The sequence below is a fragment of the Magallana gigas genome, chromosome 4, assembly GCF_963853765.1.
Source record: "Magallana gigas chromosome 4, xbMagGiga1.1, whole genome shotgun sequence".
Classification (NCBI taxonomy): Eukaryota; Metazoa; Mollusca; class Bivalvia; order Ostreida; family Ostreidae; genus Magallana; species Magallana gigas.
The window spans coordinates 12,017,301-12,030,459 of NC_088856.1; the positions used below are offsets into that span (position 1 = coordinate 12,017,301).

Consider the following 13,159-nt stretch of genomic DNA (forward strand, 5'->3'; position numbering starts at 1 on the left):
AACATGTCAGTGTGTTACTCTGTACAAAAACTGGTAAACATCAAATCGTGCATGTATCATTTGCAAGTTGAGATCACATTAAGTTTTTTTAATTACGTATTCACATTTACTCAATAGCAGAGTATTCATATAACCAAATATATTTAAAATATATTTGGTTTATTTCATGACTTTGTGGCATAGTGTCTGTATAAAAATATTATTTTTATACAGACACTATGCCACAAAGTCATGAAATATTATGAAATGTGAAAAATCAATTATTTAGGCATTAAATTATTATTTTTTGAAAAATGTGGTCTCATAACTGCAACGGTGTGTTCATACAAATTAAATAACGCGCACTAGCGTGTTATGATAAATTGTTTGCACACACCGTTGCAGTTATGAGACAACATCTTTCAAAAAATAATGATTTAATGCTTGTATTTACTTTTTTAAACATTTATTTCTTTCCCGTAAATATGATTTGTTTTTTAAAAGCTCTGACTAATTTAACGAGCAATGCGAAATTAACGGAAGAGCCATTGGAACAGCCAAATTATGCTGACAGAAATAGAGTACATCGTTTTAAATTCTAATAACACAATATTTTCTTTTTTTATCTGATTAATAAATTTAGTTTTGGTACACTTAGAAATTATTCAATTGAATTCATTTTAACCGTCAAAATATATAACATCAATGAAATATTAATCAGCGTCAGTATGATATCAGGTCGTGATTTGGTTTGAAGTCGCGAGAAGATTCAGTTCATGTTCTTCGAGAAATACTGAAGGAATTCTTAATGTATTTAATATGCCCCAGATTTGATGAATGGGTCGTCTGTGTTATGCGTAAATATCACTCAAATCAACCAATGCAATTTAATAGAGCGAAAGAAATATAATGAGAAGAAAAATTGGTAAACAGAAGCGCGAGCATAACAAACGTAAATTTCACATTCAGAAGATGACAGACCAAGGATTAACTATATAATGTAAATGGGTAATGAGGGCAGTAAACGATTAATATTGTATGGTCATTTACATCAGTATCGATAAATTTATCATATATACACATATAATAAAAATGCTGATGCGGTTCATATGTACTTTTATACAATCCGTTTGACAATATAATTTTTAATACATTAAATTTCATTTATTGATCTATATAATTTGACCGTTTGGCTAGCATTTAAAGGAGTTCTTTGGTAACTTTAAAGTCAATTGTGGCAAATAACTCGAGCATCCTCTTGATGAGTACATCCAGCATAACCAATATCGTGAAATCTTCTCCGGCACTGAGCAAGTGAGGTTTCACTTCCCGTGCACTGAACGTGTTGCAACCAAATAATCCCCTGTCCTCCGGTTGTTGGTGTCCCCTGAAGTCCCTGCGCAGACCTTTGAAGAGATGGGTTAAGTTTTACCTAATAGATATCTTTAATATAAAATATTAAATGTAAACTTTATTTGCTTTCACTAAGTCTTATTTTGTAAAACAAATCTAAAACCACCTATTAAATACCATTTTTGTTAAATTGTACTACAGTATAAGAGAAACAAAAAATGTCATAAACATAAACAGGTACTGTTTAATGACAACAGACGCATATGTAAATACCCTTGATATCCCAGCATTCTGCACACTACCCGAGCATCGTTATCATTCCAATTATCGTCACACACAGTTCCCCATCCCTCTCCAAAGTTCACCTCGACTCTTCCATTCATCGGTGATGATCCACCAACCAAACGTATGTCCACTATAAAAAGGTTTTATTGGTTTATGTATAATTTAGTATATTTTTCATGTAAAAATTAAACGAATATATAAACCTGCTATTCTATCTTACCCTGATATAATTACTGTGCTATCTGCCCATAGTGAATAGACTTCGAAACTATTCACCACGACTTAGCGACTTGGACTACATCAGAAGTATTCTGAAACTTAAACAGAGAAAAATCGAATGCTGCTGGTGAGCATTCGATTTCATCGTTTTTCATATTGAGACATCTCTGGTGTAATCCAATTTAAATTCTAAGTCCGATAACTCTAATTTGTTTACCATTAAAAAAGTCAGTATCGCCAACAGATAAAATGTTCGTCGGTTTATTGAAATACATGTACCTATATTTACTGACTATTCTCTCCACTTCGCCTCGTGAATAGTTGCTGTTTCGGGGAACAATAAACTTGCGACACCCAGTAAGTACTTAACCTACATAATTACTAAACATATGACCGACTCTCTCTCTCTCTCTCTCTCTCTCTCTCTACTTATTCACTCACTGCAAGCGACTCCTATGTCATATTTGTGCTCATGTATCGGATGAGAATCGTTAGTGTAATGAGGACAATCGTAGAGTGTATTTTCATTCCCGCTGCAACGCACACCGTACAAACTCATGTCAATACGTCCACTGCCTTTTCCAAAATATATAGGGGAAGATTCGTGTATTGCTGCTGCATTTTCTCTGAAAATAAACTTTCAAGTTAAGGTAATCCATCCATAACCGAGGTAAATTTAACAATTTCGATTGAGCCAGATTACATCAAATACGTCTTTTAATATTATTATGAGTCTGACAAAAATCAGACTCGGAAGAATATAGGTATATATGTCAATTAAACGAACTCTTTGCACTTGAAACCGTTTAAAAGAGTTGTCTTTACAAAAAATAAGAAAAATAATTTTCCAAAATTTTTTCTAAATTTTGAATATTTTTTGTAATTTTCAAAGAATAAGAAAGTTTTAGCAACTTTTTACCAAGAAAATTGTAAAAAAAAATTATACTTATGTAACGTGTTTCGCTAACAATAATAAATACTAGTAAAAGGGTTCTTTTTAAGGGATGTTTAATTTTCCTAATAAACTTTTTCTGAGAATTGACCTGATTATATATTTTCTTGAAATGATTCGTTAATATTACAATGATTATACCAGAGACTTCATCTTGTATACTACAGACTGAGCAAACTGTCACCACAGACCACGGTACTGGTTTTCTATTAATTTAATAATTGAAATCAGGTTTCTCAATCCTGAGCAAATTTACAACGTCCTGATTACTAAATTAATTCCCTAGGTTTTACTGGAGACAGTCAAATCAAGTTGCAGTACCGATTTCTCATTTTCCTTCAAAAAGTCCGAGTTTTGCTTCTTACTTTCATCATGTTTGATTTCAACGAAAGAGTCCTTCATTTTATGAGAATGTCTACGAGAAAACCATGCAAAAAGTGATGGAAGTAAGATTCTCTGATCAACTGTGCATAATTAACCAATTTTTAATAAAAATTCTGAGTTTAGTTTAAATAATAATTCAAGAAGTCATTTAAAGTTATAAGTTATAAAATACACTAGTGTTCGTAATTTTGTGAGAATTCCTAAATATTCTCTCTGGTAATTGCAGATAGGTTATGAGTCTAGCATGTTTTCAACTTTTTGTAAAAATGTAAAAATAAACATATTCTAAATCTTAAAAGTAAAAAAGAAGATATTTAAATTCATTAGATCTGTTTTTATTTATAAAAGAACATTCATGTTTACAATATATCAAAAATATACCTTTGGACTTTAATTAATATTGGAAATAAAATGTCTTAAAGTTGGACATTTTTCTACTTTAGAAATAAAGTCTGATCCGCAAAGAATAAATATGTAAAAAGAAGAATCGAAGAATTAAATTATTACTATTAGCAAATTTTTACTTGAAGTAGGTAAAAAATAGCAATTATTATGCTTACAGATAGCGTTGGTATTGTATTTTAAAAGAAAAAAACTGATAAAAATGATTTAAAACGCAAAGCACATTGAAAAGATGTGTAAAAAGGGTACATTTTTCAAATAATTGTTTACCTAATAAATCCAAACGGTCAAATGCCTAAAGGAGTCTACCCTAAACACCTGCAGGGTGGTTTGTAGATTGTCAATTTAAAGCTCTTACAGAAACTGCACTTAAGAAACAAGGAGTAAAATTACTTACCCTAAAACAACAGAAGAACAAATATGCTAGGGACATTATATAAGTTCTATTACTTATATATTAAACCTTGTACCCATGTAAAAGAATTCCATGATAATTTATTAGTTATAGGTGTCTTATTGTATGCTTTTTCTTTATTTTAATCTCTTTTTTCGCTTTATGTCATAGCATGTTGACATAAATGCTACATCGCTGCTTTAAACCAGTTACAAAATACCGTTATAGATTTTATTTTGTAACAAAAGTGCAAAGATAGACCCTTAATTTTAATTGTACGGATCCACTTAACAGGTTTGACCTTTTATAAAACAGGTTTGACCTTTTATAAAACAACTGAGGATGATGGTATTTATAAGCATTCTAGACCAAATACAAGTCTTCTTCAAACTCAAATATGTTATATTCGGTGTTTAATGAAAAACAATCACAGGATGGGACAAGTTTTGTGCAATCATTCAATGACATAATATACATTAACAACGCTAACAACATATCTCAATTTTCTCTCTGAACTTTAACTTCTAGCTTTGTCAACATTGTGACTAGTTTACCCTCTCTCTCTCTTGAGAGAGAGAGAGGGACGACAGCAGGGGCGACAATTCCAACAATATAGTAATGAAATGAAAAATGAAATTAATGAAAAATTTCTATAAGAAACAGTAATAACAATTTTATATAATCAAAAGCAAAAAACGATTTTATTAATTTTTGTTTACATATACATTTGTATTGATTTCAGAGAATTAAAATCGCTTTTAAGAACCACCTAATTTTGATTTTATATGAAATTAGGATGTTTTTCTTAATTTTACTTTTCAGTCATTGAAAGTCCAACAGTGGATACCGGTTTCTATATTAGTAACAAAACATAAAAGGATTTCATCAATGTGTATATACAAATTTGAAATAAATATACAACAAATAATTGTTGGGACTTCCTCATTAAGAACATCGTCTTCTTATCTTCATATGTTGTTTTAAACTTTTATAACTACATGTAATAGCGGTATTTGACAATTTTTGTTTTAATTTCTGTATTTAAGAGGCATATTAACCAGAATGCATTACTGACTGTTACGATTAATAGCAACACAGTGCAAAACCAAACACCATGTAGGTATCGTTTAAGGCTATGATAAAATGCTGTTAATTCTTATACCTTCCAACCAGTCAAAAAATCATTTTCTTTACTTCTGCTTATTCTGACTGAAACTGACTGCAAATTAAGAAAGAATATGAAGCCATCTATCAAATTTTAAAGTCTCTCAATATAGATATTTGAATCTAGAGCGGGCCAAAACACCGATATAGGGTGGAGTTCTTATTGCAAGGTATGTCCAAAATTGTCATTTAGGGTTTATGTATACAAAATGTTTAATTAACGTTTACTAGCAACGAATTAAAACTGACTGCATATTAAGAAAAACAATCAATACGTCATCTTTCATAATATTTCATGTCACCTAAATATAAAACAAGGGTTATGGCTTGAAGGAGTATTTATTTGTTTTATTATCTCAGAAAGTTCAATGAAAGAAATGAGTTAATTCACATATTACAAAAGAGAAAGAATGAAGTTGTGTATCGAAGTAAGAATAATAAAAAAGCATTAGGAAATAGTTCAGGGAAGAGGGTCGTAACAGTTATTGGAGTGATCTTCCCCTGCTTCTCAATAACGGGAGTTATTTTTCATATTTAGGACATGTAATTAATCATTGAATATAACGCAATTAAAAAATTGTAAGATCAAAAGAGTTATGCAAGTATTTTCATCATTTGAAACAAAACCAGTTTTTAATTTTTTTTTTAAATAAACAAAAAGACTTATCAAGTAATAATTGGCTTACCAAAATCACCGATAAGCAGTACATGTAAAATGAAGATTTTGGAGCTCAAACAGAAGTGAGTAACACTTATAGCTTTTAAAGCTTGAGTTTTTGTTTAAATGCCCATAGAGGGTTTCTGTCTGCCACTGGGGATGGAGGATGAAAGGTTTTTAAAATGAATACTACCTACCTTGTTTATGTTTATCTTTGAAATCATATATACATAAAACCTCTTTTGAAAGTTAACAAATACAGTTAAATTATTTTCTATCAGAGTTTGGCACCTCCTCAGTATCAGGTCATACACTTTATAATGGTCTAAAATTCTAGATTTCGTGGTCCTTTTTAAGCTTTTAAGCAGGGAGGTGGTAGTCATTACATTTTATTATTTTTTACTCTAGAATGAAATCTAATTAAATGCATATATGAGACTCCTTGACAAGTGTGTGGATAGGCTATGGTATTGTCTTCTTGTTAGCTATTTTTGGGAACGTCTCTAGGAGCTGTTTGATACGCACGATGTGAAAAACGCCGAATGTTCTCACAAATATTTGTTTTCTTTCTGTCGGATAGAATTCAGTCTGGTTTGCTTGCGTAGATATTGACTAAAGTGCACCATACAACTCTGAATATGTACCATTAGAACCTGTTCTCATGTTACCAAGTTTGAGCCTGTCCTCTATATGATGCTGCAAGGTACAATCATTTCTGACGTGAATTCCATGAGTGGATTCATTGCAAGCTTTCATGTTTATCAACCTATTTTGATAATTTTGGTGGTATGTATGTTACTTCGAGGGGTCATTAATGTTGGAGGACTCCTTAGTGACCGGAAAGAGCCCACGTGTCCAAGCAGATGACCACCATACCTTTTCACATACAAGTACTGCCAATCACGGGGATCAAATTCGGTTCGCAAGGAAGAGAAGTGAGGGCATTGTCTACTACACAACTTGGACATTCCTACTGGTAGAGTACCATTGTTTTGTCTATGCTACATTATCACTATCACGATTGATCGCAGTTCGATTGAAATCGCGGTCTTTATCGTAAAGTAATCGTACTTATCGCATTTAATCTCACCAGATTGTGGGGTATCTTGTTGCAATCGTGTTAATCGTAGAAAAGTTGGTGTTGACTATCAAGAAATATTCTACGGTAACACCATTAAATTTCAATTGTAATTATTCGTTAGAATTGTATCAGTTCGCACTGCATCCTTGCTAAACGCAGCACGTCGAATTTAATCATGGCCACTAATTGTGTTGATCTGGATTAATTTTCAGGTTATAAACAACACGTCACGCGTTGTTTAGCTGCAATGTTTTAATATGGTCAGTTGGGTTGTACAAATAAATCGTCGGGGTTGAATCGTATGTCAAATCGTAATCATCTTTCATCTTCATCGTAAAAAAATCGTTATATTACCGGTACCATGCCACATCGAATCGGAGCTCAAAGGTTCGTGATAAACGTATCGTACCGCATATATACGAAAGTACATGCACGTATACAATTGTCCTATATGGGGAATCTTGTTGTTTCAATCAAGCATTCTATCTTGATCTTCTATCTAACCTTTTATCTAATTTTCTCGGAGCCTATTTTATCGTATCTAAACGGGAAATGCGATTGTAGCAGATCGTGTTACCCGCATATCGGTTAGTAATGAACATATCATAAACGCATACAAAGTATCCACACGTCCATAAGCGTCCATTGTCGGGGACTCGTGATGTTCGGATAAGATTTGGACCCTATCGAGAAATCTTTCTGGTCATTCTGATAAGAACGCATTTTATCGTAATTAAATGGACAATGAGATTGTGACCGATCGTTTCCCCTAAAATATATTTATCGTAACCTTACCGTATCAAGGCACAACAAATAACCAGCTTAGAGGCGTGTCGATTCCCATGATATCGTACCTAATCCTAAATTTATATAGAAGTTCTCAGGTAATCGATAACAAATACATTAACATGTGAAAACAGACTAAAGCCTCCTGATCACTCAGGTGTGAAAATCAAAATGTTGGTCATGTGGGAATTGAGAAGTTCAGAATGTTGGCTAAGTGGGAATAAACCCTTAAACAGGTCGAGACCACTATATTTTGTGACGTCGGCATAAATTTGCATACTAAATTAGCCATCTGTTTACTTTTATCGACAAACCAATCAGGTGAATGAGTTGCAAGGCATTATGGGCTACTACAAGTTTCAGTGTATACAAAGCGTATTGAAAATATATACAATTTTGAATTGTCCTTTGGAAACTCATTTTGAATGATTTTTCAGAATTTATGAAATTAATATGGACAATTATGTCTGAACTTTAATTTCTATGCTCACATTTATAAAATATTGCATATGAGGACTTATATCAACCTATTTAAATACCCCATTTTCAATGTTCAAAAGAGAGGTACGTCCTATAGAATTAGAAGCAGCGAGTACCGTGTTTTCACGTGATATCCCATATTTAAGACAACATTATTAGAATGCGCGTTGATATTTTCTTCAGGGACATTCATCAGAATGCTTAATACTAAATGCTGCACAGCTTGCGCTTCTGCGTTTGTGTATTTGTGCATTTCTACTACCGTGGCTATTCACGTGTGTTAAAAATGTACAGTTACCTGTATTTATTTCTAGTGCACAATGATAAAGTCACCAATACACAACTGTGCAGTTTTTTTCATATCAAAACCTGTTTGTACTTGTATGCGTATGTTTGTCAGTCGTTTGATACTGATCATTTTTGAAGCAACAATTGATCACCTAAAACAACAGTATTTTTCAATGTGAGCATGGAACAAAGTTAATGGTACGTAATCTTTCCTTTTTTACCTTCTAAAGTAAAAATCAAGATGTACAAACATTCCGGCAAGCAATTAGATATTGTGAATAAAACAGACAAAAACCACGTGCGTCTGTTGAATCGTAAACACGTTGTAGACCGTCATGCATTGCAACTCATTCACTGGATTGGAGAATCTGTTTGACGAAAATACTGTCACGTGTTAAATAATGCTATCCATATAAGGTAGTGTACCCGACCTGTTAAAATGCATAAATACATACGTTGGGTATCCTAACATTCGACACACAACTTTGGCTGCCTTGTCGTTAAAGTTGACAGTACCGTACATTCTGCCCAATACTGTGGCCCAAGCTCCTTGATAAGACACCTCTACTCTTCCCATCCAATGTGTGGACCCGTTCACCAATCTGATTTTATCTGTTAATCTATATTAGTTTCAGTCAAGCATAATTCATAATTACTTTACTTTTTATCTTTCATTATCATCTTTTTTTCTTGTAAATAGAATAAGATTGTCAAACAAATTTCAAAAGCTTTCGCTTGTTTAGAAGGTCTGGAAAAATAAATGACCTTCAATGACTCATGATAATTTTTTCATATACCTGAAAATAAGGTTATTCACATGTCGCAGATTGTTCTCACAATCTGAAATTTCATTCTTATTAATTGTGTTGAAAAAGTTTGCCGAAATTTGAGCATTGTTTTATGGTTAAACGTAAGCATTCCTAAACTGTTGATTTACCTGGTATAACCTTATCTTGTTCCAGTGCAGTGACACGTTCTGTTATGTTTTTCATAAAAGATTGTAGAGTACTTTCTTGGTTTGTGATATATGTCACCGATGAAGCTGAAAGACGCTGCTCTAAGGCGGCCATCTCCGATGATGAAACTTTTTGGTTCATGGCGATCGTGATAAGACGAACGCTATTTTCAAGGTTATGAAGTTTAGACAAGACTTCTGTCAAGTTAGTGCTGGTCAAAGTTTGGAAATGGTTAGCGAGTTCATTATCAACCGTGAATTTTAACACTGCTACTTCATTACTCAATTTTCGTATTTCATCAGAGGTGTTCCTTCCGTTCATCAGCAATTCTAGTTCTTTCGTTAAATTGAAGAACATTGACGATTGATTGGCCACTGTTGATCGAAGTTTGTCCAATTCCTTTGTTTTTTCTTGTAGAATATTTTTGATTTGAATCACTTCTTGCATAAGGAAAACCAAGGAATCCTGATGGTAAGAGCTAGATGGGGTTGTTTTTTGTTGGTTGTTGATGTTATCCAAGAGAAGAGCATCGACCAAAATCAAATGTAGAGTTAAAAAGACAAAAACGAAGTAAGTGTTTGTCATTTTCTCTGTGGAATTATTTCAAAATCTTCAGTATACCACCTTGATTGCGTCTTGATCCGTCAAACTGTGCCTGGTTTTGACAAAGTGTACCAGTGTTGGAAATGGTTTTAATGCATATTCACCGTACAACGTAACTCGACCCGAGAACACAGCGGTGTTTTGTATCTCCGCCTTTAGCCGTTCCAGTAATACCATTTATAACCAAGCATCGTCGGATTGCAATAGTCAAATAAGTTCATTTATATACATTGACCTATTTATTTCGGAAAACAGATAATATCTTCTTATCATACACAAAATGCGGAAGTTTAAGTTCATATATTAATAAAACGATGATTTATTTTACTGGTCATTTGAATAAAGTAAATGTTTGCAGAATTGCGTATGCGCAGCACAATATACACAATCATGAATCTTGAGCATAAAAAATCAGTTTTCAACGTTTTTAAATTCGTTTGCGTTGAAATGATTTATTGTATCTCTAGCATAATAATGTTGACCAAATTAAGCAAATCCATCTCAAGGAAATGTAAATAACATGCAGGATGCTAACGCATCCAAAAACTATGCTCATAAGTTGATAACGAACCAGGCAAAATTAACACAGCAAAAGAAAATATTAAAAAAATATATTAAAATTCTCACAATGTTTATTAAGTCATTCTTTTGTAAAACAAGTGTAAAATGTTAAAAGATTTCAATGAAATTTTATATCACAACGTAACAGGATGAAAACACTTTTTTATAACTAAAATCTTGTTCAGCTTGTAATGTTCAACATAATTCATTTATCAGTCTGATATAAGTAAACTTTTGATGTCCCCAACTGAAAATGTTAACCTGTGTATGCACTGCTTTATATTCTGAAAACAATCAAAAGCTAATGCGTTAAACCTTCACAAAAATGGTTAACAAACAAACATGCATTTAGTACGTGCACGTCGAGATGACATTTACGGGGTTTTCCCCCCACATATTTACATTAAATCAATATCAGGAATTTACATATTACATTGTTTATTTTATACACACACCTATATTAGACTGTCATGCGATAAGATAAATCGTAAGTAACCAATTATGATGAGAAGAGGTATTGGTAGACAGGATACCTTACCGATTACGTTTTCTCTTCATGTCATTTGTAAAAGATCTGAAAGCTTTATAAAAGTATGCAAATTTAACTTTCGGAAGTGGTCAAGAATTAACTTGGTAATGAGGGCAGTACAAAACCTATTATTCTATTCATTTTTATATAAATAATGCCTGTTTAGGAGGGTAACAGTTGAAATTGACACCCCGAGGGAACCATTGTCAACCGACGCGAAGCAGAGGTTGACAATGGTTTTCGAGGGGTGTCAATTTCAACTGTTATCCTCCCAAACAGGCACTATTTATTTTATTATACTGAATGTCTTAACTTTAGAGATTTTTTTACTGCTTTTATATAAAAATGACGTGAATTCCACGGCGAGCCATACGCACATAATTTACGCGCATGTAACAATTCGTTGTGTTACCCATTGCTAAGTGTGTTGCTAACGCTGAGGGTAATAGAACGGATTATCAACTGGGTCTAAACCAATCAGATTTCAGTATTTATCATGAAAGTATAATAATATAATAATCATATATGTTATACAAAAACACCGCATCCTCGGTGCATTCTCATTATGACCACATCCAGCGAAACCACATCTTCGCCAGCCAAGGGTTTTCGGTCCACTTCGCTCTACATAAACCCTTGGCGGATTTCATTGCAAAACTCGGTGACAAGCTCCCTTTTATGATTGGCTGCAGCTGCGAGTAGCAGATCCAATCGTAGTGCTGGTAAATGTAAACTTTAAAAGAAACCATAGGTGTAATCTTTGGTAAAACATTCGGTGCTTTTAACAAGTTAAGACACAAGTTCATGAGTACAGTGACTCCCCAGCGATGGTCTAACCAGATCGCTTTAACAAGAGGCCCAGGGGCCACACCGATCACCTGAGCAACAATAGCCTTAATTCTGATGAAATTAGCATTACAGTATCAAAATATCTTTACAACAAAGTACAGTAGATCTTGCTAAAAAAATTAAATCTGCCAAATTATATCCACTTATTTTTTTCTGGGTAAAAACTATTTCTATATACCCCCCAATTTTGTGGCCCCAATTTTCACTAGAGAGTCATGGTCTCATCAAACTTTAATATGCACAACCTGTGCTTTCACACAAGTTTTTTGGACTGAAAACTTTCCCAGAATATTTTTAAAGATTTTCTCTATATACATTTATTATATATATACATATATATTTCCTCTATATATCCCTTTAAAAATTTATTCCCCCATTGTGGGCCCGCCCTACCCACGATGACCATTATTTGAACAAAACTTAAATCTACACTACCTGAGGATGCCTCCACGCCAAATTTGAGTTTTTCTGGCCAAATAGTTTTTAAGAAGAAGATTTTTTTAAAGAATTTTTCTATATATTCCTATGTAAAACTTGATCCCCCCATTGTGTCCCCACCCTACCCCCGGTGACCATGATTTGAACAAAACTTAAATCTACACCACCTGAGGATGCTTCCATATAAGTTACAGCTTTTCTGGCCTAATAGTTTTTGAAAAGAATATTTTTGAAAAATACAAACAAATTTTCAATAATTCTAAATTTTCTCACTTCATTTGAACAAACTTGAATCCCCTTCACCCAGTATTGCTTTGTGCCAAGTTTGGTAGAAATCTGCCCGGTCGTTCTGGAGAAGAAGATGAAAATGTGAAAAGTTTACAACGACAACGCCGCCAACGCCGCCAACGCCAACGACGACAGAAAACGGACAAATTTTGATTAGAAAAGCTCACTTGAGCTTTCAGGTCAGGTGAGCTAAAAAGCTGTATGTTTTACTGGAAATGAACATAGTTCTACAAACTTGTCAAGGCTCGTGTGATAGCATGGGAAGTAAAGATGGCGAATGTAAAAATTGCCTATCCCGTTAGTATATACGTTCTTGCTTATGGTTATTGCTTTAAAGCGTTCAATGGGCTGTGTTTTATTTAATTTCTTTGGTCTGCAATATTCACGACAACGATTCTTGGTTTTATGGCATGAAAGCTTTCATCAATATAAATCGGCGACTTTTTCACTCCCGGTTCAGGTCCTTACAAAACACTATGAATAAAACATTCCGTGCTTTCACTAGGTTAT

General features: G+C 33.3%; 1 protein-coding gene across 1 annotated transcript; it reads right to left on the reverse strand.

Annotated features, from left to right (window-relative positions):
* Positions 1-670: 670 nt before the first annotated feature.
* Positions 671-10,156, reverse strand: LOC136274459 (deleted in malignant brain tumors 1 protein-like). The gene is made up of 5 exons (XM_066081312.1): positions 9,363-10,156; positions 8,881-9,037; positions 2,278-2,462; positions 1,606-1,747; positions 671-1,385 (listed from the first exon to the last, which is right to left on the reverse strand). Exons 1-5 carry the CDS (start codon positions 9,964-9,966, stop codon positions 1,208-1,210), a joined length of 1,266 nt encoding a protein of 421 aa, XP_065937384.1. The 5' UTR covers positions 9,967-10,156; the 3' UTR covers positions 671-1,207.
* Between the last annotated feature and the right edge of the window lie 3,003 nt (positions 10,157-13,159).

Excerpts from the sequence above, each read along its gene's own strand:
- LOC136274459 (XM_066081312.1), bottom strand. The coding sequence starts at position 9,966 with ATGACAAACACTTACTTCGTTTTTGTCTTTTTAACTCTACATTTGATT. Across the intron at positions 1,748-2,277 it reads TGACATAGGAGTCGCTTGCA|TGGACATACGTTTGGTTGGT; the intron begins GTGAGTGAATAA and ends ACCTTTTTATAG. Across the intron at positions 1,386-1,605 it reads AGAATGCTGGGATATCAAGG|GTCTGCGCAGGGACTTCAGG; the intron begins GTATTTACATAT and ends ATCTCTTCAAAG.